At 52.0% G+C, this 26,063-nt stretch overlaps 1 protein-coding gene across 1 annotated transcript in view; it reads left to right on the top strand.

Moving 5' to 3' along the window:
* The first annotated feature begins 368 nt into the window (after nucleotides 1–368).
* The window catches only part of KLHL25 (kelch like family member 25), a 31,654-nt gene continuing 5,959 nt past the window's right edge, over nucleotides 369–26,063 (top strand). Inside the window, exons 1-2 of the mRNA XM_003788651.3 lie at nucleotides 369–491; nucleotides 22,874–24,677. Coding sequence (XP_003788699.1) covers nucleotides 22,885–24,654 — 1,770 coding nt within the window. The 5' untranslated portion in view covers nucleotides 369–491; nucleotides 22,874–22,884 and the 3' untranslated portion in view covers nucleotides 24,655–24,677. The remainder of the gene's footprint in view (nucleotides 492–22,873; nucleotides 24,678–26,063) is intronic.

Genomic DNA, 26,063 nt, shown 5'->3' with positions numbered 1-26,063 from the left:
GAGGCCTACAAAGCCTGTGATCCGGAACAGAAGTAAGAGGCATATACAACCCACAAAGCTCTCTTTCGGAAAGCTTCCGAATGGCCTCCCATAGCGTTCCCAAACTTGGGCCGCGGGGCAGGCAAGCGCCTGTCCCTTTAAGGATCTGGTGGCAGTCCTGTACTCTCCCCCGCCCCGCCCCCCGCGGTACCGGCGCGGCCTGGGCTCCCTCCCCTTTCTCCTTCTGCCATCGTACTACGGGTTCGGAAGCCCATCCGTCACAGAGGCACCACCTCTGATTGGCTGCTGAGCCTCGGGCCGGGAGGCGGGGCGGGAAGGCCAGAGAAACTAGTTTGTTGGCGGCGCCTCGGCGGCACCGCAGCGGGAGCGGGATTCGGGCTGTGGGGGCTCCACCGAGCTGGGTGGCGGCGGTGTTTTGGGCTGCAGGGCTCAGCCGGGCGGCCAAAAGTCTCCGAGCTCGACGGTGGGCCCGGGCGGCAGCGCCCCGAGCGGTAAGTACCTGGGTCGGACAGGGAGCGCCCTCGGGGCCGGCTAGCGCCGGCGTCCCCAACCACCCGCACTGGGGACTTGTCACCATCCCCCCACCCCCGGGTCGGGACCTTGCGCTTGGAGCCCCCGGTAGAGTGAGTCTCCGGAGGGCCGCGTGTCCCGGGAGGAACGCAGCGAGGCTGGAATCCTCGGAGCCTGCCCAGGCTCCTGTTGGGTTTGGGGACACTGGGCTCGGGGACAATAGTGGGGGCCTATGGTCACCCCTCCCCAACCTCGGCTCCTCCCGCCTGGTCTGTGCCTGAGGACCCGGCGAGGGTATTTGCTAAGAGCTCTGGGCTAGGGAATGAATTGTTTTGCAAATGGATGTTGCGCGCGGGAGCTGCTACTCATTCCCCTGGGAGTGGTTGATTCATTGAGTCCGCAGACTCTCTTTTTGAAAAATTACTATTGATCCTGGAAAGAGAAGGCTGCTTGTCTTTGAGGGTGTGAGCGACCAAGCTCCGCGCCCCGGCCAAGGGAAGTCCCCGCTCACCCAGGGCCAGTTGGCTGCCTGCCTGGTATAGAGCCAGGGCCGAGAGATTTAACAAGGGAAATGTCCTCACGGGCTCGGCCCCGAAGTCTGCCGCCCCTTTGCCCCAGACCAAACCGTTTACTTCCCGCCCGACCTCCGGAGCCGCTGGTTTGTGTTTAGAGAACTGTGGATAGTCACACTCCTAAAGCAATATCCACCTGCCCTCTTGGGTGGCAACCAACCCGGCAGGTCCTGAACAAGTGTCCAGCCTGACTCTTCTCTTCCCCCATATCGCCCTTGTTCCAGGACCAACCCCACGTTGTTACGCCTTCAACTTGCTTTTCTCTTTCATAGTTGCTTTCGAAGCTTTTCATTGGGGGTGGGGGTGGGGGAGTGGATTTTTGCCCCCAGAGACACCAGACATTTTTTTATGCTGCTGCTCCAAAGACCCCAAAGTGCATTCCTACTGCCTTTGAACAAAGAAAAATCTCTATAGCGATCTAACCCAGGGGACTGTGGGCCGGAGGCAGACCCAGGCCCTCGCTCTTGGGTCCTGCTGAGCCTTAGTGGTAATGGCTTTGATCCTGAGAAGGCTGACTGAGCTTTGACTCTCCCTGCTGTCAGGGCAGAGAAAGGCAGGTGTCTGGACCTTTGGTTTCACACTGGTGGTGCAGCGGGGGTGGGAATGGAAGTTGCAGGTGGCACAAGGAGGCAAGGACTCCACATTCTTGCTGTCAACCAGACTCTGGTGACTGTAACTTGGGGCCAAGCCCTTTGGGATCCAACCTCAGTCTCCCCATTCACAGGTGGGGCCTAGGTGCTGTCAGCATTCCTGGGGTGCCAGTGAGGCTTGCATTGAGGCGTGGGGAAGAGTAGGACATAAGGTCTTTCACACTGGGTCCTTCTAAGACCAGGCATCCAGACATGGATGGAGTCAGTCTTCTCCCAGACTCAGAGTCATTTGTCAAGCAGTGACTCTAGGGTGGTTGTTACAAGGAAGCTTAGAGAGAAATGGAAGAGACCTTCATCCTGGGTTTCTGGCTGCAACTGGATTTATGTGTGTGGTGCAGACAGACCTGTGGGCAAGTTGTAGGCTCCGTGGTGGAGGCAGCTTCCGCAGTCCCAGGCCCCTTTATAATAAAGTGCCTTAAACCCCCTAGCACCCAATGTGGGGAAAGGAGAGCAAGAAGCGAGAAATTACCCAGTGAAAGGAGGCTTGTTTCTTCTCATCTTTCACTGCTGGGGGTGGCAGGGTAGGATGAGCGAGAGTATTATATAGCGGATGGTTTGTCGCCAATGTATTGATTCATTCATTCATTGTTTGAACAGACTTAACTGGCTTCCTGGTGTATGTCCGGCCCTGGGTTAGGTGCTGGGGACCCTGCCTATAGGGAGCTCCTAGATGAGGGGATGCTTACATGTGGATTGGGGCCCTGACACATCATACTGTGCAGAGTAATAAAGGGAGCCAGGGGAACTGAGGAACACAGGACGTCAAGTCTTTAGTAGAGAAGACACCTCAACTAAAGATGGGCACCCAAATTCCTTTTCTCCCACCTCCCATCCACTCTTCTCCCAGAGGCCAATTCACTTTCCACCTCAAAACAGGTGCAGGCAGGGGCTGGGAGAAGACGGGTGGGAGAGTGTTCTGGCCTGCACAGCTATCAGCCCAGGGTGATTGCAGGACGCTGGATGGCTTCTGGCTGCAGCCTCTCTTCTCAGAGGGTTCTGGGAGAACCCACCCCACTGTCTCAAAGTGCATTCATTGCCTGAGCCCTTAGTCTCCCTGTACCAGCAGGCAGCGTGAGCATGGCCTGGCCAGGGTGGGCAGAGCTGGAGAAAGAAAACAAAGTGGCCAGACACAAATGAATTGGCTAATTAAGATGCTGGTTTTCATCTAATGTGGTAAATTTCATAATTTAATCGCTTCAGCCATCCAGGGCTATTGAAGCATTTTCTCAGTCAGGAAACACTTAGTTGGGACAGATTGGAAGGGAGAGGTGTGGGGAGGGAGGGGAGGAAGGACAACTTAAGCATCCACAGCTGCCAGTCATAGCACCCCAGCAGGACTCAACCGCCCATATCTGTGCCCAGGTGATGGAAGTCAGCCCAGCCCCCACAGCCGGTTCCAGCCCCCTTCCTAGAGCCCCTCATGCCCTGCGCAGCCTACAGCACTGTGCCCACACCAGTTCTAAAGGAAGCAGGAGCTGGTACTGTCAGCTTCAAGCCATCGTCTTGCCAGGCTTCCAGGCCTCCAGTTCCTTCATGGGCTTTTTAAAGGGAGCTGGGGAGGCAGTGCAGTGGGCATTAAGGGGGGAGAGTGAGGGATGGGAAGGGCTCTTTATTAAATCCTTTCAACACATAAAGAACATGGGCTTTGGAACATTTCTGGGGTTCCAGACCCTTTATGGGTCTGTGACCAAGTTCCTTAATTTCATTGAGCCTTATTGACCTTTTGTAGGATATTGTGAAGATTAACTGCTGTACTGTAGAATTGCCTAAATTGGTCCCTGGCACCAGATGGGCACTGGGCACCCCATTCCCTTGGCCTTGTCCTCTGGATGCAGAATTGGGCCTGGATGTATGTTATTTACCACTGACTTACAGCCCTCTTCCTGTTGTCCAGAGGCCACCACCCACCCTGCCCCTGCCCCGCCCTCGTCCCCAGCTCTGCTCTTTCTCACTGCTAAACTTTTCCTTCAGACCCTGTGTCAGCGCCCTACTGGGTGATTAAGGTAGGTGTAGTGGCTTACTGACCTGTGCTTTAAAGCAGCTCTTAAGTTAACTTAGTTGAGACATTGCATCATATTTTCTGCAAATACATAAAAAAAATCTTCCCGGCCCTTCTTTTCCCCCACAGTGGTCTTCTGCTCCTGGCTTGCATACAGAGTCTGTCTGAGGCTCACCTGGGCCACCTCCTTGCTGGAAGCCAACTCCACTTCCACTTTCCATAGTCAGAGTCCTCAAACCTGGAATGAGGTGGCAGAGCACTTAAGCAGAGCATGAGAGTCTTGCTCTGCCCCACCTGGCTGTGTGACTCTGTGCAGGTCTCCTTACATCTTTGGGCCTCAGTTTGCTCATCTGTAAAGTGGGTGTGTGCTTTTCTGTATAATGCTTCTGTGAAATGTTTTACTGTAAAATTTCAAAGGTTCTTGCAAGCTCTGATGTTATGTGGTTTTATAAGTAAAGCCTGAACTATTCTCTTAACCCTCATGAGCAGAAAGAGCTTGAGAAGCAGCTGGTAGAGTGCAGAGAAACTCAGTTAGAAGTCAGGAGTGGGCTTTTGGCTCCAGTTCTGCCTCTGACATGTGGCTTTGGACAAGTTACTTTCTGGACCCTAATGTTTCTACCTGTGGAATGGGAGGGGTGCAGTAGGCGAGCACCCTGTTTCTTTTCCTTTCTCAGTGAATGAAGACTGAGTCATGTTTTTGCAGTGACTTCCAAAGGCATAGGACCTCTTCCCTCAAGCCCTACTCAGTTTCCTGCCCCTACCCATCAGCTCAATGTGAAGAAGGACACTCAATACGGGTGACCCTTCCCCGAGGCCACTCTGGCAGGATCCAGGAAGGGAACTGGTCAGCAGCTGTGGGAGCCCCCAAGGTGACCCACCTCTGTAACAGATGGAGTGAGACCTCACCTATGGGACATCCCCTGGACACAGAGCCAGGGACACCTCCTGGCAGAGAGATGGACCAAGAGCTCCAAGGAGAGGAGGTGACTGAGCACCAGGCTGTGCCAAGGAGTTGCCTGTAAGACCAGTTGGATCACTCCTCCCACGGGGACCACACTCACCTGGGTGTCACTCCCTACCCACATTGCCAGGGTGATGCCTTCACTTGTCAGCTGTGAGGTCAAAAATAGGGCCCAAGGACAGGATAGAGACAAAAGCCTTATTTTCTCCCTGCTCCCATTGGGCTGACCACCGATCAATCTAATGTTGAACAGAATTAATTTCCTAATTAAGATAAAGAGAAGCTTTGAACATTCAACCCCTAAGACAGGCTGTCAGTCAGGTTCGTTGTTGGTCAGGCTGATTTGTATGAGCAAGGGTAAGAGCCAAGAGAGAGAGAAACTCTTCTTCTAAAAGCCATGGCAAGTCCACCTGGTGTCCAGAGTTTAAGTTCTGCTGCAACCCAGCTTGTGAGACCTTAGTAGTGAGTCCTTTAACCTGTGTTGTTCATGGCCCTGGAAATCTGGGGGAGAAAGGTGTCTAGCAGCATTCTTGGAACAAAAATTTGCTTACAGCTTTCTGAGCGGCTTGTTCTGGACTAGAAACTTGGGAAAGAAAGTCAGGGTCATAGAGGGTCCCTCTATGGGAGCAGACAGCCACTCAGGGTTATGGCACTGCAGAAGGGTGCGAGTGGTGGGTGTATCCAGAGTCTGCCCCAGCGTCCTTGTGGCCGAGGTGAGGACCTGGACTGTTGTCTCCTCATTCCAGATGTGTTCCATGAATATGTTTGCCATCACTTCTCTGCTAGACTCTGGGATTCAGTAGAAAATAAGACAAGGTCCCCCCCAAATCCCGAAGCCTGCACTCTGCTGGGGGAGGCGGACAACAGATAGAACAGACACGCGGCTGTAGGGGAAGCAGATGGGGGTGTGGGAAGAAGGACCCAGCGAGGGGGGGCCCACTGAGATGAAGGCCCGGGATGGGAGCTGGTGCGGGCCGTGGGGGTCCTGCCAGGCGGGGACTCAGCTAATGTGAGGGCTCTCAGAGGGAGATATTGTCCTTTTAAGCTATTTTATTGTTTTCTTTAAATAATACAACAGATTCCCTTTATAAGTGAAAGATGGAAGAGAAATGGGGCACAGTGTGAGTCCGCCGCCTCTTTCTTGGGAGGTTTGGCCACAGTTTATGCATGCCCTGCCCGTCCCCCTGTGTATGTGTAGGTTTTGTTTTACAGAATTTGGATCATACTCAATACTATACAACTTCTGTCATATAGCTGAGGGCAAGCGCTTGATCCTTCCACAGTGACATGATATCTACGCGGTGGCCAGACCTCCTCTTCATGTCGTTGTCTCCTAATGAAGGACCTGGGCCCCAGCCTCATTTTCCCCCGTACAACCAGTGGCACCCTGGTATGTGCTCACAGTAATAGTGTGAGTCCCCCTTTCACTTCGTCCTCATCAGTATTTGATTATTTTTAGTTTTAGCTAATGTGATGGGGGTGGGGGAGGTCTCATTATTCCTCAAAAAAAGTGAGCTAGTTTATTCAGGCCTTCTCTTTTAGTTCTGTCCACTTTTGTTTTTCCAAAAGATCAAGGCTTAGAAGCTCTGGTTCTGCCTCTTACTGGTCTCCTAACCTCGGCTGGGGACTCAGCAGAGCTCCCGACCATGTGTACTCATCTGTGAAGTGAGGCTCTTTAATCCCTGCCCTGCCCCCCGCCGGGCTCTGTGTGTTGGGCATGGGAAAACATTCCTGAAAGTTCATTTATGCTGAAAAGCTCTACAGACACGAGGAGACATGGGTTTTACTAGGGAAAGCCAAATATCTGGAACATCTGAGTGAATTTGTAATGTTTCTCAATAGCCAGTGTATCCAGGGGAGGGGCTGGGCTGACTTTGCATACGAGGAACGGAGGTGGCCTTGGTTGGGTGGCATCTGCCTGACATGCCAGAGCTACAGAGGACCTCACCTGTCCTGAAAGAGAGGTCAGGCTGGCATGAGTGCTCCTCACGGAGGGCTGGCCTGCAGGTCCGGCCTCCTATCTCCCCTGCCGGAGTAAAGCAATGGGCCTTAGTGAGTCCACAAAGAGGCCCAGAAAGCGGTGTCAGCCACCACGCTGAGCCACGGTTACCTGTTGGTAGAGGCCAAAAGCTGCAATTGCAAGAACTTTGTGAAATTCCATGTTTACTACTTTGGGATTCTATGTCTGTTTTCCTGTAATAGGAGGGGGTTTTTTGTTTGTTTTTTACAATTTTTTGTCTGGGGCTTGGTTTGAATCCCCCACCCTCAGCACATGGGGCCGGAGCCCTACTCCTTGAGCCACAGACGCCACCAGTAGGAGGCTTTTAAACAAGCAAAAGATTTGCCAAAAGGGCCACTGGACTTAAAGGGGGAAAGCTGTGGTGACTGAGGAAGAAAGATAGGCTGACTCTCTGGGGCAGGGAGAAACCAGGCAGCCTCAGGCCTGTGACTGGGAAGCCTGGGGGAGGCATGAGTTCAGGTGGCCCCAGACATTTTAGCCGGGTGCCCTGGTCCCTCCCCAGCTGGGCTGGCCCCACCCTTTGGGAAGAGCATCCAGGTTGACTGTGATGTCCTACTGCCCTGGAATGACTCAGAACTTAGTTCCCCAGAACACTCCTGTTCTCCCCACCAATCTGGCCTGGTTGGAACAGCCGCTGGGCCAGTGTAGGTGGAGGAAGGGGAGTAACCCAGGAGACAGTGGGACCCCCCGGGCTATGGTAGGGAGACCTCCTGCTCTTGTGCCTGGGCTCGTAAGCTGGAGAAGGGTAAGGGAAGGAGCCTCTCCAAAAGCAAATTTTGCATTTATTAGACAACTCCCGATTCTGGGAGGTGGGTGTTTCATTATGGGAGTGACTGACGAAAGCATCTTACTCCAGAGCTGGTTTTGAGTGGCTTGGCCTAGGGTGGGCTGCGCTTGCAGGGCCTCTATCCCCTCCACCATCCAGGGCACAGCTTGAAGGCAGTTCCCTTAGAGTGAGGTCGCCAGTTTTCCTTTCAGGCATCACCATCAACTGGCATATCTGTTGCAGGAAGTTGCTGTTGCTATTTTTACCACCCCAACCAGGACTTTTTACTGTAAGGCGCAATTACAAGCAAAATGTCAGGGTTTGACTGGTTGGCTAAGCCCTGGGAGGCTGCCGCGCACCAAGGAGGCCACTGCCCAACAGTTGCTTGCTGTGTAAAGCAAGACATACTTGCACGTGGACACACACCTATCCTGGTTACCAGGTGGATTCCTGGGAACCACTTCTAATGTCTGAAGTTTCCTCTAGGCAAAAAAGTAGAACTTTGCTGGGTTTTGTCCACATAATTGTACCCAAATGCTTCATAATAGGCTGGTTATACAACTGTGAGGCTGTAAGCCATGTAGTTCCTAACTGCCCAAGAATTTGAAGCTTTGTTCAGTGATATAATTGAGAACCTACTCTATGCCACCCACTCTGCTAAGTGCCAAGATGTAGAGATAACTAAGACAGTCCCTGCTCTCAAGAACCTTACAATAAGTGAAGAAATGCAGAAAGGGTGAGTTGTCCCCAAACCTTTTGGATGAGCAAGTGCTGTGGTTTTAATATCAATGCATTGTGGCTAGAAGCCAGAATTATTAATTTCTACTACTGCAAACAAATCCCCACAAGTTTGGTGGCTTAAACAATCCTTGTTCATTAGTACATAATTATCTAGGTTGGAAGTTTGGGCTGGCTCTACTGGCTTCGTGGCTTAAGGTCTCACATGTTCAAAATCAAGGTGTCAGCTGGACTCAACTCCTATCTTAAGGCTCTAGGGAAGAATTTGCTTCCAAGCTCCTTCAGGCTGATGGCAGAATCAAGTTCCTTGTGGATGCAGGACTGAGGTCCCTGTTTCCTGGCCTTACCACTGAGGCTCCTTCCTCTTCAAACCTGCAGCAGTACACCAAATCCTTCCTTGCTTCAAATCTCTTACTTCCACTTCTGTAACCAACCAGAGAAAACTACTTTTAATTGGGCTCATTGATTAAGTCAGACCCGCCCAAATAATCAACCTTTTTTTAAGGTCAACTGATTAATAACATCATTAATTACATGTGTAGCGAACATTAAATACATCTTTGTCATGGAGGGTAACGTGATCATAGAAGACCATGGGTGGAGATCAGGGCCCTTTACTCCTCAGGGCTGCAACAATAGCAGTAACACTAGTAACTGCAGCTCTGGGAAACCAAGTGAATTTTATGTGCCCTGCTGTGTTAAGCTCTTTCCATGTATTCTGTTATTTATTTCTCAAGACAGTACCCCCAGGTAGGGACAAATATTTTCATACCCATTTTCCAGATAAGAAAAACTAAGGCTCAGAGAATTTAAGTAATTGGGCCGGTCTTACAGGTAGAAATAGCAGTTCTGGGATTTGAAACCAGGGACTCTTTTAACATGTAAACTCCCTATTATGCTACTGAAGATCAGCATCTCCAGTTTGATTTGTGTGATTATGGAACATCATTCAGAACAGGGTTGAGGATGCTCTTTCCTATCTGACTTTCAAAATATTTCAGTCTGAAACATGTCGGTTATACTGCAAATAGTATAAAAGACATCAGGGACCTTTGCATGGGTCTAACAGACCTCTGGATGATTTTGATCCTTATTCTAATAGATATTGTGGCTTGTCTACTTTCCATTCAGTAATTTTTATTAAGCATCTAAAAAGCTAAAAACAGCAAAAGTGACATAAATGCTGTCCTCAAGGAGTTGTTAATCTTTTATAGATAAGGATACCATGGGCGGCCAAGGTGGGAAGATAAGGATACAATGGGAGGCCAGGTGGGAGGATCACTTGAGCTCATCACTTGAGCCCAGGTGTTCAAGATCAGCCTGAGCAAGAGCAAGACCCCATCTCTACTTAAAAAACAACAAAAAACCAGGCATGGTGGCAGGCACATAGTCCCAACTACTTGGGAGGCTGAGGCAAGAAGATCACTTGAGCTCAAGAGTTTGAGATTGCTGTGAGCTATGATGATGCCACAGTAACTCTACTCAGGGTGACAGAATGAGACTGTCTCAAAAAAAAGAATGCCATTCTTGGAAAAAAGACAAAAGTTTGATTTTATCACATCGTATCCTTTGTGCATGGCATGGGACCCAGCACATCAGGAGGTCTTAGACATTACTCACTGCGTTCATATTCTGAGCATCTACTGTGAACAAGGCCCCGCTACATGCCGGACACATGGGGAGTTGAGAGCGGTGCAGTTGCGAAATAAGAATGGTTATGAAGGGCAGAGGTGGTATCAAACAGGATGAATTTGAGGAGGGAGAGCTAGAAAGCCCAGAATGACCCTGAGTAAGTAGTAGGAGGGAGGGGGCTTTGGGTGGGGGAAAAGCTGGTAAGGGAAACAGATTGGGCAAGGCTTGGATGTCAACACCATATCGAAGGCTTTTGAGCAGGTGTGGTTCACCAGTCAAATAGTAGCTAACCATTTGGCACCAGGTTGATGGGTGTGGAAAGAGATGAGGGACCGTGGCCCAGGTGTAACCCAGCCTCAGTGGTAAGGGCAAGATGGGAAGGGCTCATTGCAAGGGTCCCATGAAGGAAGACACACTGGAACTTGGTGGCTGAACAATATGCTAAAAATATGTACAGGAATGAGCGGCTATTTATGGGCACCCATGTATTTGCTATAAATACACGTACATATGTAATTTCAAGAGACCGAGAATTATCAACTGGGAAGCCCAAGTGCAGCAGCCCATGCATGGCCCCTGTGCTTTGCCCTCTGCAAACCGCCAGAGGCTGTTATTTTGGAGGCAAGAGGGAGGTTTCTGATAATGGAGGGGAGAGCAGAGCAGAGCAGGGTCAAGCTATTAGAGGGGAGGCAGGCAGTGTCAGCCACCTCCTATAGCAGTAGACTTGGATGCCTGCGTTGCAGTGCTGATGGGATGGGGCGGGGCCCTCCATCCAGAGCCCCACGCTTCATACAGAAGTTTCTTTTTCTCTGAGTTCTTGAAAGAAAGCTTGGTTAATGAGGAGGATAAGGAAGTTCTGCTCTCTCAGTATTCTCAAAGTATAGTCTGGGTCATCTCTGAAATTCTCTCAGGGTCCACAAGGTCACGACTATTTTCATGGTAATACTAAAACATTATTTGCTTTTTTCACTCACTCTCTCCTGTGTGCATAACTCAGTGAAGCAGTGTTTTCCAAATGACTGATGCCTGATGTTGCAGAATCACGCCTGGGGAACCAGTCCATTCAAAGCTCAGGACAGGACAGCGGATGGGAACACCACGGAGTACAAAAGTTCACTGATACGGGCTCAGATTCCACATTGCCGCTAACCTGTAACAAACCGCCACTCATCAGCCTTCGCGTAGCGTGATTATCTCAAAACAAAATTTCCTCCCCTTTTCAACCATCTATCTGTATAAGGCTGGGTTTTCTTTGTTTTGTAATTAACACAACACAGCTTAATGGATTGAATTCAGAAGCAGATAGGAAAATCCAGCCACTTACACTCAATGAAAACATTTTTTTGAAATATTAATTTTTTAGCAAAATTTTTAAAAATTTTTTATTGACATATAGTTGTACATATTTTTAGGGTTCGTGTTATATTTTGCCACCTGTATACATTGTATAATGACCAAATCGGGGTAAGGCATGTCTCTTAACCTGAAACATTTATCTTGAGAAGTTGATTTATGAAAAGTAAGTTATTTATTTTAGCATGTGATGGTTTTATTATTATTTTAAACTAACATTTCAACTTTTTTCTCCATTTTAATTCTGAATATGGTACAAAAGCCCCTTAGGGTCTTTTGTCATTTTTAAATTATAAAAAGATCCTGAGGACTCAACAGTTTGAGGCAAGTTATACTACTCAAAGTCCCCCAAATGGGAGCTGGGTGTTGGGCCCCACGTCCGCCTCTGTGTACCCATTTCCCCTTTACTCCCTCAGTTATCCTTTAGGTTAGCATAATTATTTCACACCCATTCTACAAATAAAGAAATCGAGGCACTGAGCCTACGAGTACTGGGCACAGTTGTCACATCCCAGAGGTGGGAATGCCAGCTTGCCAGTGGTCCCAGGAGGGTGTGAGTGTTCTCATGCAGGAAGGAAGGCAGGGGCCGGAGGACAGCCCCGTCTGCCCCTGTGCCCTCCATAGTAAGGCTAAGCCCGGCAGGGGGGCACATCTCCACAAGCTGCCTCCTTTCCTGAGACCCGGGAGGGCAGGCGTAGGTTGGACACATGGCAGCGAGAGGCTTGGGAAATCACGTGTTTTCCATTTGTAGTGTCAATCTCCTGTCCAGGCACGCACCATGGTGGCGACAGAGCATGCTGCTTCTACACAATAGCTCACATTTTGCCAGTTAAGCAGGGACTTTGGAGGGAGACAGATTTGGATCTGGCTCCAACCAAACTGAGCATGTGTGCACCGTACTTATGTTCTCAGAGCTCCAGTTTGCCCCTTTGTACAAGCAGGACAATGAGACCTTGAAGAGAGCTTGAAAGGATCAAGTAAAGGAATGCACATAAAGCTCCAGCACGCAGGCCCACACAGAGCAAGGGGCAGGAGAGAAAATACTACATTGGACACAGAGCTAAACAGGTCCAAGGGGGTAGGGTGTGCAGTGAGAATGGAATCTCCTCGGCTTTCCTCCCCATAGAAGCTATTATCAACCAATTGCCTACACCGCCTGCCAGAGAGAGTTTGTGCATAAGCCAGTGACTGTGTGTCCATAATGTGTGTGTGTGTGTGTGTGTGTGAGAATGGGTAGTCTGGGGGTTGTTTGTTTGTTTTGGAGACAGACTTTGTCACCCTGGGTAGAGTCTCATGGCGTCATAGCTCACAGCAGCATCAAACTGTGGGGCTTAAGCAATCCTCTAGCCTCAGCCCCTCGAGGAGCTGGCACCACAACACCCAGCTAGTGTTCGAGACAGGGTCTCGCTGGCAGTCTGGTTTTTAACACCTGTCCAAGACAACATCTTATACACAGCTCTTCTCATTTTAGCACATAAAGCCAGTGCTTAATTTTTTTGTGTGTGTTTTGGCAGTAGAGTGATAGTTTACTAGAAGAATAGCACTCAGTTTTTTGACCTAGCTGGCTCTGTGACCATGCTAGAGTTTGCCTAACTGGGCCTCTTATTCATGAACATTGGGGTTATCTCCAGCCTTTGGCGGTGGACAACCTTGCTCATGTGCAGACGTGACTAAAGGCAAATTCCTAGGAGTGGAAATGCTGCGGCACGGGGCACGTGCATTTTCACTTTGTACGATGTCACTCAGTTGTCCAAAGAGGTCATCCTGGGCACACTCTCCCTTCTGGTCCCACTGGTGAGAAAAGGGGCTGTGTCTTTAGGAATTGAGGACATTCTCATTCTGATTCGACACCCAACACTGACGGCCTGGAGAAGAACAAAGCTTCTGGAGAACAGGAGAAAGAAATCCCCTACCGGCAAATGGCCCGTGCTTTGCCTTTTTTTTTCTCTTGTTCTATTTCTACATGTTCACATTCGTCCAAGTCTATGGCTCCAGGTGGCTCACTGAAAGTGATATCTAGGCCAGAGTGCTTTTAATGGCTCCATCTGTGGGACCAGACAGGAGGGGAGACAGCCTCCTCCAGACCCTCGGACAGGGCCAGGCCATCCTGCAGGGGAGGAGCCCCCGGGAGGATGCAACATTGGCTTTGAAGAGAGCTGCACTCTCTGCCCCTTTTTGTTTTTCTCTCTGGCTGGATCTGGATAAGTGAAAGGAAATGAGTTACTTCACCAGATGGGTGAACCTGAGTTCTGTGCCCTCTCTGTGGTTATAGCTGTGGTGTCCATTTCATTGGTCCTGCTCTTGTCTGGAGCAACAGCTGGGCCTGCGGATAATCCCAGCTCTGGGGGCTAGAGGTGGTAGGGTAGTCCGCATGCTGAGGGGGAGCAGGATGTGGCAGGTGGAAGCCCCGCAGCGTGTGCCATCTGCCCTGATGAGCCTGGAGGTGCAGTGCCCACCCTCTCTCAGCTGAAGGAAGAAGCCTCTTTGTGGCTTAAGCACAGTTTGGTGGGTGGCCTACTTGGTAAACAACCTTTAGGACAACGTGACATCAAAAATCTATCATTCAGCTGACTGCAAGTCTCGTGCCTGTAATCCTAGCACTCTGGGAGGCTAAGGCCGGATGATCCCCTCAGGTCAGATGATCCCCTGAGGTCAGGAGTTCACAACCAGCCTGAGCAAGAGTGAGACCCGATCTCTAAAAACAATGGAAAAATTAGCCGGGCATGGTGGCAGGTGCCTGTAGTCCCAGCTACTCGGGAAACCAACGCAGGATCACGTGAGCTCAGAAGTTTGAGGCTGCAGTGAGCTAAGATGATGCCACTATACTTCTGCCAGGGTAACAAAGTAGGACTCTCTATATTAAAAAAAACTGTCATTCTCCAAAGAATCTATCTCAAGAGAATTCAGCAATTTAACAGAAACAAAGACATTATTTGTTCCCTGGATAAAAATTCAAAAATCTATAGGTGGATAGATTAGTAAATCATGGTGATTTTATGTTTCACAGACAGTAAGATTGACAACAGCAAAGATGCTTGGCTAAGTTTCATGAGGGCCCAGAAGACTGTGGGGTCGCCCCTGATAGGCCCTTAATCAGTCTGTGTTCAGTGGGGTGTGAAGGATGGGAAGATGGCAACTCTATGGAAGGTTAAAGTAAAACCATTATATACCAGTATTCTGTAAATGCTGTTTAAAATTTAAACAATTTAAAAATGCTGATTTTGGGATAAAAGCTGAAAACAATAAGCCACGGTGAAAATAGTTCTGTTTGCAGTGTTTCCCAGTCTCTTCTCATTAGTGCCTCCCCACCCCAAACCTTTCTAGACATTTTCTCCCACAGACATGTATATCTAGAATAAGAGTTTTTTATTCCCCAAGAACTAATTTTGCCCCCTTAGGAGAAGTATCCCTGTCCGTCCCCTCATGTGGGGAGTATGCCTCTGTTAGGGGAGGCATGGGGGGGTCTCTTATAGCTCACTTGTCACTAGTATGTTGTCTTTTCAGTAAAAGGCAACATGATCACACTCCTGGGTGTGCCTCTTGGCTGTGTCTGCAGAGCTTCCACTCTCCGAGACTGCGGGATACTAGGAAAGAGGGGCATTGCCCATACCTGCTAAGGGCTGAGCGTGTGGCTGGGATAGTGCCCCCTGTGGGACAGCTTCTCCTTTTTTAAAAAAAATGTTGGCCTCTGGGAGTCCAAGGCGGGTGAATTGCTTGAGTTTAGGGTCTTGAGACCAACAAGAGCAAGACCTTGTCTCTGAAACTAGCTGGGTGTTATGGCCGTCACCTGTCCCAGCTGCTTGGGAGGCTGAGGCAAGAGGATCACTTGAGCCCAAGAGTTTGAGGTTGTTATGAGCTCTGATGCCACAGCACTCTACCAAGTGTGACAGAGTGAGACTGTGTCTTAAAAAAAAAAAAAATGTTGGGCGGCACCTGTAGCTCAGTGGGTAGGGTGCCAACCCCATATAATAAGGGTAGCGGGTTCAAACCCAGCCCTGGCTGAACTGCAACAAAAAAATAGCTGGGCGTTGTGGCAGGCACCTGTAGTCCCAGCTACTCGAGAGGCTGAGCCAAGAAAATCGCCTAAACCCAGGATTTGGAGGTTGCTGTGAGCTGTGATGACACGGGCACTCTACTGAGGGAGATAAAGTGAGACTCTCTCTCTACAAAAAAAAAATGTTGGTGAGGAACTGGCCAAATTCGTACATTGTCTCTGAGCAGCTGAACAAGTCATTTCTCTGAAGCAGACTGTCCACTGGGCTCCTCGTCTGCACACAGAGGGTGTGCTCCACTGAGACCACTGCCACACAGGAGAGGGTAATTCATTACTTACAGCAGGTATCATGGGGCCTGGGGGCTCAGTCCTCTTCAAGATCTCACTATCCCCATTGTACAGAAGCTGGTTGAGAAGGGCTAATTCAAGCAGGGTGGGGTAGGGTGGCCGAGTAGATGATGTCCTGGTGCTGGGACCTGCTGGTGAACATGAGGCCAAGGCTCCACAGACCTCTCTCCTGTCCCCTTTGGTGCAGGGGAAGAGTGAGACAGCCTGGATTTGAATGCCACCCTTTCTCCAGCCTCCTGACACTGGACTCCCACAGTGTAGCCAGGGCCCGGGGCTCTATCCCTGCTCCCTGCATGGCCTTGGGCAAACTGTCCAACCTTTCCCTGCCCAGTTGCTTAAACTAAAAGATGAGATCGGTGATCCTACCTGGGATTAGGTGAGTTAGCACAGAAAGCACTTAGAACAGTGCCCGGCACCTACTTGTAACTGTCATTTATTAGCACTCTCGGTGGTGGTGTCATCATCATCACCCTCTGAGCTTCTGTCTTCTCCTCTGTCGATGCCACAGGTGGTGTAGCGTATGGTAGGGCTGTACCCTGGCTCTCTCGTGGGTGAGTGAAATTGTGTGACTAGTTAGAGCAAGTGAGAGATGAGCAGAAGTGGTGTGTGTCCTTCTGGGCCAACCATTTTGTCATCAGTGCGACCCTTTCCAGAGCTCTGTCTCCTCTCACTTTGGCATAGTGACGGGGGACATCGTGGCAGCTCTGTCATCCTGGTTCCTGGGAGTGAGAATGGCGGGGAGCACCCGTCCCCCCAGGTCACCACCTGAACCATGATGGACGTGTGTAGTGCGAGCAAGGGATAAATCTTGTCCTGTAAAGCCCCGAGACTTGGGAGTTGTTTGTTGCTGCAGCAGAACCTCGCCCATCCTGATGGGAACAAAATCCTAACCATGTCAAGCTTGGTTGTCAGGATTAAATCTTACATCTAAAATGCCCAAGACGGTCTTAGGTACGTGCAGTTGTGCATTTGATTTGGCTTCCTTCCTGAACAGAACTCCATACAGATTTTTTTATTTTTTTGCAACAAGTGTTGCTTCATTTTTCACAGGTCTCACGGGCCTGAACCTCCTACCTCCTGTTCTGTGCCTGCATCAGGAAGGCAGAGCTGCTGCCCTGGGTTTGGCCTAGCACAGGGCACTGCCTGCACCCTTGCTCTGGAGCCGTGCTTCCACACCAGCAGAAATGGCCTCTCTGCCTCTCTCTCTCCTTTTATAGATAGGAGGGCTTGCTGTGTTCCCCAGACTGGTCTCAAACTCTTGGCCTCAAGTGATCCTCCCACCTTTGCCCCCAACAGTGCTGGGACTACAAGTGTGAGCCACTGCGCCAGGCCAGAGAGCATCAATCTCAACAGCATCTGTCAACTCGTAATCATAGCTCCAGCTCCCTGATGGTCAGAGGCCGCAGTCAGCCTCACACTCAGCTGTCAGTTGGGAAGTTAAAGTGGCTGCCCTTCCTCACGTGTGCTTAACATTTGGGTGCATTAAGTGAAAGGGCTAGAGCATAGGGAGAAGGGACTGAACATTGACCAGCCCTCTGGGTCTGTTTGGACCTCCCTTTGCTTTCCAGGCTTTGGCTGCAGGCAGCAGGGTAGCCGTGTGTAGGGTAATCCTGTGGTCCCCTATGGACCACTAGGGACACGAGGATGGGAGGGTGGAGAGGATATGTTGGCACTGTTGATCTTGACCTCAGAACAGCAGGTGGAAACTAGTGTTTTGTCAGAGGCTGTGAACGGGCTGTGATTCTGTCCTTTTGGGGAGAGCAGGGATGGGCATGGGCCTGCTGTCCCACTCCCGTTCACAGGGAGCTGTTTGATGGATGGCCGAAAGAGGAAACCCAACAATCACCAAGCAGCTTACGCAGTAGACATCTGCCTGCTTCCCTGAGCCTTGCTCTGCTCTAAAACTCCCCTCATGCCCAGCCCACTCCTGTGAGGAAGGGTGAGTCTAAAGGCTGGCGGCTGGGGGCAGCAAGTACCACACAGCAGACTGACCACCTGGGACCAGAGGGCATGGTCACACAGTTCTTGTGGCTTCACTGCAGGTTTAGAAAGCTTTAACACAAGTAAAATAAATAAATACACATATAGTGAAAAATACAGACAAGTCTGATCAGTTGCATTTTAAATTAATAAAGGATACATAACCTATTTTGAATAAAGGGTATTTTTGTTGGTTTGTTGGGGTTTTGTTTGTTTTTGAGACAGTCTCATTCTGTTGCCCTAGATAGAGGGCTGCGGCATCACTAGCTCACCTCAACCTCTCAGGCCCAAGTGACCCTCTTGCTTCAGCCTCCCAAGTACTTAGAACTACAAATGCCCACCACCTCACCCAGCTAGTTTTTTTCTATTTTTTTAGTAGAGACGGGGTCTCAGACTGGTGAGCTTAAGCTATATAGAGTGCTGGGATTATAGGTGTGAGCCACCTCGCCTGGCTTGCTATTTCTTTGTTTATTTTCTTTTTAAAGCACCACTGAAAGGCAGAAACATCTAGGGAGAGGCCCATTGTCTAAGAATTCACTTGAACCTAGAGTGATCTGTGGCTCTGATTCAGTTACTCTGGTCATTCTCATTTACTTGCAATTCACACTTAGATTTTTCTGTTTAATAGGGTGCTTAGTGGGTGGTACCTGTGGCTCAAGGAGTAGGGCACCTGCCCCATATCCTGGAGGTGGTGGGTTTAAACCCAGCCCCGACCAAAAACTGCAAAAAAAAAACTATGGTGCTTAGTTTGGTTTCTGCTTGAAAATGGAAAGGCTGCAGAACCCTGCACCCCTGAGCTTCCTGAGCTGCTGGTTTCTGTGAGCTGCTGGGTCAGGGCAGGGATTTGAGCTGCAGCATCAGAGCTGCCTGGAAACCCCAGGTTGGGAACAGTTGCTGCAGGTCGCAGTCCTGCACAGCTACAGTGTTTAATCACATTGAAGTCTTCTGTCATCACACTTTCACCTCCGTGGGTAACCCAGATCCAGCAGGCCGGACCAAAGCCTTTATTCTTTTTCTTAATTATAAAAGCAATGCACAATCATTACAAAATCAGACAGCTTAAAAATGAAGGCACAGTGGAAACCCCCAGGGGAGACTGGGGATGGAGTAAGATCAAGAATGTCCCTTCTGTTCTTTATTTGACAGTGTAACACCAGCAGCAGCAGTAATAAAACAGCTGGCCAAGTAGGCATGATAGGCCTGGCGCTGTTCAGATACAGTAGAAACTCTGCAGGTGACCACCCAAGGGATGGTAGCAAACTGGGCAGCACACGGAGGAGGTCAGCATAAGGCACGAGGCCTGCTGCACCCATAGGTAGATGTGGTGCGTGTCCGGTCTATGAAAGTTGGGTCAGCTTGAGGAGGTGGGCGTGTGGGGAGGTGGTCGCCTGTGGAGGTTCCTCTGTGCTTGTTCGCCATTGTCTCTTGTAACTCTCACAACAGTCATGCACATAGCTACCTCCCCTCCGTGTGGCAGAGGAATGACGAGCTCAGAGTCTACGGTCAGGCCAGAGTTCTGGGAGGGTAGCCTTGAACCTTCTCAATAAATGGGAATGATGGAAATGGGCCTGGCAGAGGGGCATGGTGAGGCCCTTGCAACTCCATGTTTCCAGGGAATCATTATTGTCAGAGTCCCAACTCTAACACACCCAGGGCCCTCCGGGTGGCAGGAAGGACAGGGCTTTGCATCACTGTGAGTGCTGGCTCCTACAGGGTGGCCATGAACCATGGTGTGGGCATCGGGGCTCCTGAAATCCCGCTGCGTTTTCCTCTCGGAGCCTTGTGTGTGGGTGGGCGCAGATCTTCCACTGAAGGCTTGGCTTTTCTGACTTTCCAAAGGTGCTGTCCTGCTAACCAAGAGACAGGTGCACTGTGGGAGTAGAAAGGGTGTTCTGATTTGTACCAAAGGGCTGCATGGAGAGCATGGCCCTGAGCTCTTGCAGTGACCTGAACCATGCCCAGCTGGGGGCCATGGGACAGCCCCGAGCTGAGGCCTGTGCTTCTCTCACTCTCCAGCTTCTAGTGAGGAGCTGACACCCTGGTTTCAAGGTTCCCTAACTCAGCTGGTATGGGAAGGGGGAAGGGAGTTAGTGAAGTCAGACCGTGTCAAGAGTGGCCGAATTGGCAGCTGTGGGGGCCCCATTTTCCTCTCAGAATGTGCCTTTAGGGTTCAGTCAGGAATCTTCTGTGAGTGTGGCAAGTTCCCCCTCTCCCCCAAGGTCTTACCCCTTGGCAACTTTGTTTCCTCTTAACTGTTGCTTAACTTCCCGAGGATGACCAGAGAAGGGAGCACTTTGTTGCTGCTGCGTCCCTCCCCCTTGCCCTGCCAGAGCCGCTTGCCTGGTGGGATCCATCCCTCTGCAGGATGACGAATTGCTGGTCTGTGGCACTGTGTGGTCGTGCAGTTAAATGATGTGCTTTAAATCCACCAAAGCCCAGGGCGACGCTTAGGTAATCAGAATGTCTCTAGGATCTGGGATGTGTGTATCATGAGAGCATCTGATAGACCGTGGCCCCCCAGGTGGGGACCGTGGGCACAGGGAAGCTTCAGAGGGGCTGGGCAGGGATGCTTCTGTACATCCCACAGTGCTCCTCTGGGAGGACCCAGGCAGCTTGGGGCCCCGGACTGCCCACTCAGGCTGGCCTTGAGGAGGTCACTGCTTTGCCTCCCCCTCAGGGCAGGCCTGGCTGCTCTGTCCTCATGTGCCTGCTTCTTGGTGCTTTCTCAGTCTTTTGAGCCTTACTTTGTCCTGCCCATACCCTCCCCCAAAGGGAGTTTCCACCTAGGCACCTTGCAGGCAGCCCTGTTATCACAGCTCCCCAGAAGGAGGTAGGGCCTACTCCTGACTGCCACCTTCTGGGTTAGCTGCCTTGAGAGCAGGGACCTGGGACTGTGAGGCAGACCCTAGGGGGGTGGGGGGAGCATTGCCATGCAAGGCCACTGCCCAAGCCAGAAAACCCCAGGGCCTTAGCCCGAGTGGCTTAGAATGTGTCCCCCCCAGGCCCCTCATACTGCTGTGGGGAGAGCAGGTGCTATGTAGCCCAGGGAGCTCACTCTCCCAGGGCAGGCACTGGCTGTGTCCAGCTTCTAGGACCCTGGGAGAAGAGCTGGGATTCTAATTTGACCTGCCTGGGAAAAGAACCCCAGAGGGGTTAGTGTTCAAGGTGTCATTCAGCCCAAGTTCAGAACCGGCCTGGCTCCCTGGTCAGGGCCAGGATGGGGCAAGTGGCAGGTTCAGTGAAGTACTTAGGCCCCTGGAAACACAGGTGTGAACCTGACCCTGGGGGAGGGAGCTTGGGCCTGTGAGCCCCAGGGCTCTGCATTGGAATCCTTCCTGGTCCTGGCTCTCCCAGCACCCCTCCCCACCAAAGTGGTCTTCAGATCAATGACAGTGAATACTCAGTAGGGTGGGGCACAATGCCACAGAGCCACATTTGGGAAAGTGTCCAGTGACTAAACGGGTAGGAGTTGGAGTGAGGATTTAGCAATCACAGCAGGAGTTAGGAAAACATGTTGTGGTTCAGATTTCAGATTGGGTAATTCAGCCAGTCAGGGGCCCGAGCTGTGGGCAAAGCTTCCTACAGACCAGGTGAGCACAGCCTCTCAGGCTCCCTGACACATGTCCCCAGGGCCCCAGTCAGAGGATATACTAGGGAAATAGTTGCCAATGAGTGATCCATGGAGGCCTGAGCAGGATGGGGGTTTCACTCTCTAGGAAGAGAAAAGTGAGGTGCAATAGGAGGGGAGGCACCCCAGGGCATGGGTGGAGCTGGGACCACCAGGTACAAGGTAGACCTGGGTCCAGCTTTACCCTACCCCAGGTGCTGGCCTAGTAGCCTCGGAGCCCAGGTGAGCACAGTGGTGTCCCAGCAGGTCCTGCTGCCTGGGGCCCAAGCGCGAGACCAGGTCCCCAGGGCCTGCCTTGCTTAGGTGGCTCTGATCATGGCACCTTGTGTCTTCTCTGGTTCTTGGCCACGGGAGGAGCGAGTCAGAGAGAACAGTGCAGTTGGACACTCATTTACCATTTCACTGAGGCATGAAATCACTTCCTTCCTTTACCAGATTATTACTTAAGTAGAAAATTGACTTGAAGCGGGAGGCAGGGAAGGTATAAACTTTTGAAATAAAAGTGAAAAAAATTATTTTATTTTATTTATTTATTTATTTGCCTCATTACTAGCAGGGAGAAGGCAACACAGGCTTTATTTAGGGGGTCAGGGTGCTGAAAGGCAGAATGCTTTTTGGCTACTTTTTCTCAAAGCAAAAGATTTTTGTTGCCTGTTTGCTAAGCCTCATGTTCACAGCACTGAACTGAGGTCTCGGATCAAGCTGGACTTCACTTACAGTGCCTTGGAAGCCCCCAGTCAAGCAGGTGGTGAATGCACGTCTGTCTCTCTGCATGGACCATTGCTCTGAGTGCTACGACCCCTGCCTGGCAGAGGAGGACAGATGAGGGAAGCAGGTCAGGTGCTGTCATGCCCAGGATCCTCAAATCTCCTGCAGGAACCAGGGTGGCCCCATGGGCTCCGAAGGCTCCACTGCTTGGGTTGGAGTAAGTCTACGTTGCCTTAGTTAGCTAAGTTCAGCACATCAGCTGTCATCCAGGTCTTGGTCTCAGTGTGGAGCCTGACCACTGGCAGCCTCCAGGCCATCACTCATCCCAGCTGAGTGAAGAGGCCTCTGGAGACACCTGGATTTGAAGAATGTATCTATACTGAGCGTTTGGGCCATGACTGCAGCGCTTGGGGATCTTTCCAAGGGCAAGGGGGCTTCTAGCCAGTGCTACTTGGAGCCCAGCTCAAGACAGAGCCTGTTGGGAGCAAGGGATGTGTGCCTGAGGTTCTGCTGAGGTGTCCGCGGAGTCACTTTGGGCCAAGGGAGGGCAGAGATTGGGCTTCACACCTGTGAGTTCTGGCTCCAGCACCTTGGGTAGCTTCTTTGCCTCTCTAAGCTGTGGCTTCCCCAGCTATAAAATGCGGGTCACAAGAGAGGCCTCTCAGGGCTGTCCAGAGAAGCATGGCCTACTTAGCACTGCCCTGACCCCCTTTGCATGTTCTCTTAACCATGGGAGGCAGTGCCAGCCCAGGCTCCTCCAGGGCTGGTTCATTTCCAGGACAAAGATGTTTGTCTGGAAGCTGGTCCATGCTGATGAGGACAAACCAGTTTCTGCAGGGCCAGCCACTCTCATCCACGGTGTCCCTGGAGACATGGCCCAAGAGAGGGCCTTGGCTTGGCAGAGCTGAGCAGAGGGCCGGGGACAGGATGGGGCGTCTGAGGCCACAGGGCGACCTGGGAGAGGGCAGACGGGCAGGAGGGGCCGCTCTCACCGGTGGGCTTGCTCTCCCGCAGGCTGGCTCAGCATGTCGGTCAGCGTCCACGAGACCCGCAAGTCGCGGAGCAGCACCGGCTCCATGAACGTCACGCTCTTCCACAAGGCTTCGCACCCCGACTGCGTGCTAGCGCACCTCAACACACTGCGCAAGCACCGGATGTTCACCGACGTCACGCTCTGGGCGGGTGACCGCGCCTTCCCCTGCCACCGCGCTGTGCTGGCCGCCTCCAGCCGCTACTTCGAGGCCATGTTCAGCCACGGCCTGCGGGAAAGCCGGGACGACACGGTCAACTTCCAGGACAATCTGCACCCCGAGGTGCTGGAGCTGCTGCTGGACTTCGCCTACTCCTCGCGCATCGCCATCAATGAGGAGAACGCCGAGTCGCTGCTGGAGGCGGGCGACATGCTGCAGTTCCATGACGTGCGTGACGCTGCCGCCGAGTTTCTGGAGAAAAACCTCTTCCCGTCCAACTGCCTGGGCATGATGCTGCTCTCGGACGCCCACCAGTGCCGCCGGCTCTACGAGTTCTCCTGGCGCATGTGCCTGGTGCACTTCGAGGCTGTGCGGCAGAGCGAGGATTTTAACAGCCTGTCCAAGGACACGCTGCTGGACCTCATCTCCAGCGACGAGCTGGAGACGGAGGACGAGCGCGTGGTCTTCGGGGCCATCCTGCAGTGGGTGAAGCACGACCCCGAGCAGCGGAAGGCCCACCTGCCTGAGCTCCTGCGCCGCGTGCGCCTGGCGCTGCTGCCGTCTGACTGGCTGCAGGAGGCCGTCTCTGGCGAGGCCCTTCTCGTGGCGGACGAGCGCACCAGACTCATCGTGGACGAGGCCCTCCGCTGCAAGACCAGGATCCTGCAGAACGACGGGGTGGTCACCAGCCCCTGCGCCCGCCCGCGCAAGGCAGGCCACACGCTGCTCATCCTGGGGGGTCAGACCTTCATGTGCGACAAGATCTACCAGGTGGACCACAAGGCCAAAGAGATCATCCCCAAGGCAGACCTGCCCAGCCCTCGGAAGGAGTTCAGCGCCTCGGCCATCGGCTGCAAGGTCTACGTGACCGGGGGCAGGGGCTCCGAGAACGGGGTCTCCAAGGACGTGTGGGTGTACGACACCGTTCACGAGGAGTGGTCCAAGGCAGCACCCATGCTGATTGCCCGCTTCGGCCACGGCTCAGCCGAGCTGGAAAACTGCCTCTACGTGGTGGGGGGACACACCTCCCTGGCAGGCGTCTTCCCAGCCTCACCTTCTGTCTCCCTGAAGCAAGTGGAGAAGTACGACCCTGGGGCCAATAAGTGGACGATGGTGGCCCCATTGAGGGATGGTGTCAGCAATGCTGCGGTTGTGAGTGCCAAGCTGAAGCTCTTTGTGTTCGGAGGCACCAGCATCCACCGAGACATGGTATCCAAAGTGCAGTGCTATGACCCCTCAGAGAACCGCTGGACCATCAAGGCCGAGTGTCCTCAGCCGTGGCGATACACAGCCGCTGCTGTCCTGGGCAGCCAGATCTTCATCATGGGAGGTGACACGGAATTCACGGCTGCGTCAGCCTACCGCTTCGATTGCGAAACCAACCAGTGGACACGGATAGGGGACATGACTGCCAAGCGCATGTCCTGCCACGCCCTGGCTTCTGGCAACAAGCTCTATGTGGTGGGGGGCTACTTTGGGACCCAAAGGTGTAAGACCCTGGACTGCTATGACCCCACTTCGGACACGTGGAACTGCATCACCACGGTGCCCTACTCTCTCATCCCCACGGCCTTTGTCAGCACCTGGAAGCACCTGCCCGCGTGATGAGCACCACAGAGCCCGGCCAGGTGAGTCCCAGTGGCCCGGGGCTGCTCTGGGCCCGTGGAGAGTGGGGACAGCAGCATCCTGCCCATTTCCACTCTATGTCCACTCTTCCCTTCCAGGGAAGGCCAGGTGGGCAGCAGGTGACTAGTGTGCTCCAGTGTGATCCTGGCTTTGCCTCTTACTTGAAGTACCTTGAGCAAATCATACATCCCCTCTGCAAAATGGGCAATAACGTTTTTTTGAGACAGTCTCATTCTTTCACCCTGGGTAGAGTGCTGTGGCATCATAGCTCACAGCAACCTCAAACTCTTGGGCTCAGCCTCAGCCGCCTGAGTAGCTGGGACTACAGATGCCTGGCTCGTTTTTTTCTGTTTTTAGCACAGACAGGGTCTCTTGCTTAGGCTGTTCTCAAACTCTTGAGTTCAAGCAATCCACACGCTTGGCTTCCCTAGAGCTCTAGGCTATAGACATGAGCCACTGCACCCTGCAAGGAGACAGTGACCTCAGTTAGTCCAGCACTATGGTTCCCAAATACGGTTACACATCAGAATCTTACGACAGGGATGTGCTGACTGTGCCATGTGGTACTTAAGTCAACTTGAAAAGTCTGAGGGTGCAGTCTCCACACAGGGTTGCTCTTAACTTCTGACACCAGCCACAAGACAGGGCCTCCCAAAATACCCTCAGTTTCAGTATTTTGCTAAAGGACTCAGAACTCACTGAAGGGTGCTATGCTCGCCAGTATAGTTTATTACAGGGAAAAGATACAGGTTAACATCAGCCAAGGGAAGATGCGCGTAGGACAGAGCCCAAGAGAGTTGCCTTCTCTCCTGGACAGTGTCACTCTCCCAGCATGGAGGAGTGGTGGTGTGTGTGCAGGATTGCTGACCAGGGATGCTTCCGCCAGCTTTGTGTTCATAGTTTTTCCTGGAGTTGGCACCATGTGGATGATTGATTAGCTGACTAATTGCTGACGTGGTTACTCTGTCTCCAGGTGGATTGATACAGCATGACCCAAACCCCCATCCCAAGTCACATGGTTGTCACATGTGACCAACACCCTGCCCCAAACACAGACATAGATCGCCACTCAGGCGCTGAGGGCCAAGACCAGATCTCTGTTTGGCCAAGGCCAAATGCTTTACTATACAGATGCCAAAGCCCAGGCCACAGCCTGGAGCTCTAAGCCAGAACCCCTGAGGTGGGTCCCTGGCCTCAGTAGTGGTCACAGCTCCCCAGAGATGCCCGTGTGTGGCCAGGTTGAGAGCCACGGCCTGGGGTTCTGTTGAGAAACAATGAGCAGAGCAAAGGATGGAGAGCCAGAGAGAGGCGGGTGCTAGAGCCTCGGGGTGGGGAGGCAGGCCGGGGACAGGCAGGGGTGGGGAGGCAGGCCGGGGACAGGCAGGGGT

The sequence above is a fragment of the Otolemur garnettii genome, unplaced genomic scaffold (assembly GCF_000181295.1).
Source record: "Otolemur garnettii isolate 467f Iridium unplaced genomic scaffold, OtoGar3 scaffold00029, whole genome shotgun sequence".
In the NCBI taxonomy this organism is placed as follows: Eukaryota; Metazoa; Chordata; class Mammalia; order Primates; family Galagidae; genus Otolemur; species Otolemur garnettii.
This window is presented reverse-complemented; position numbering and strand designations above follow the sequence as displayed.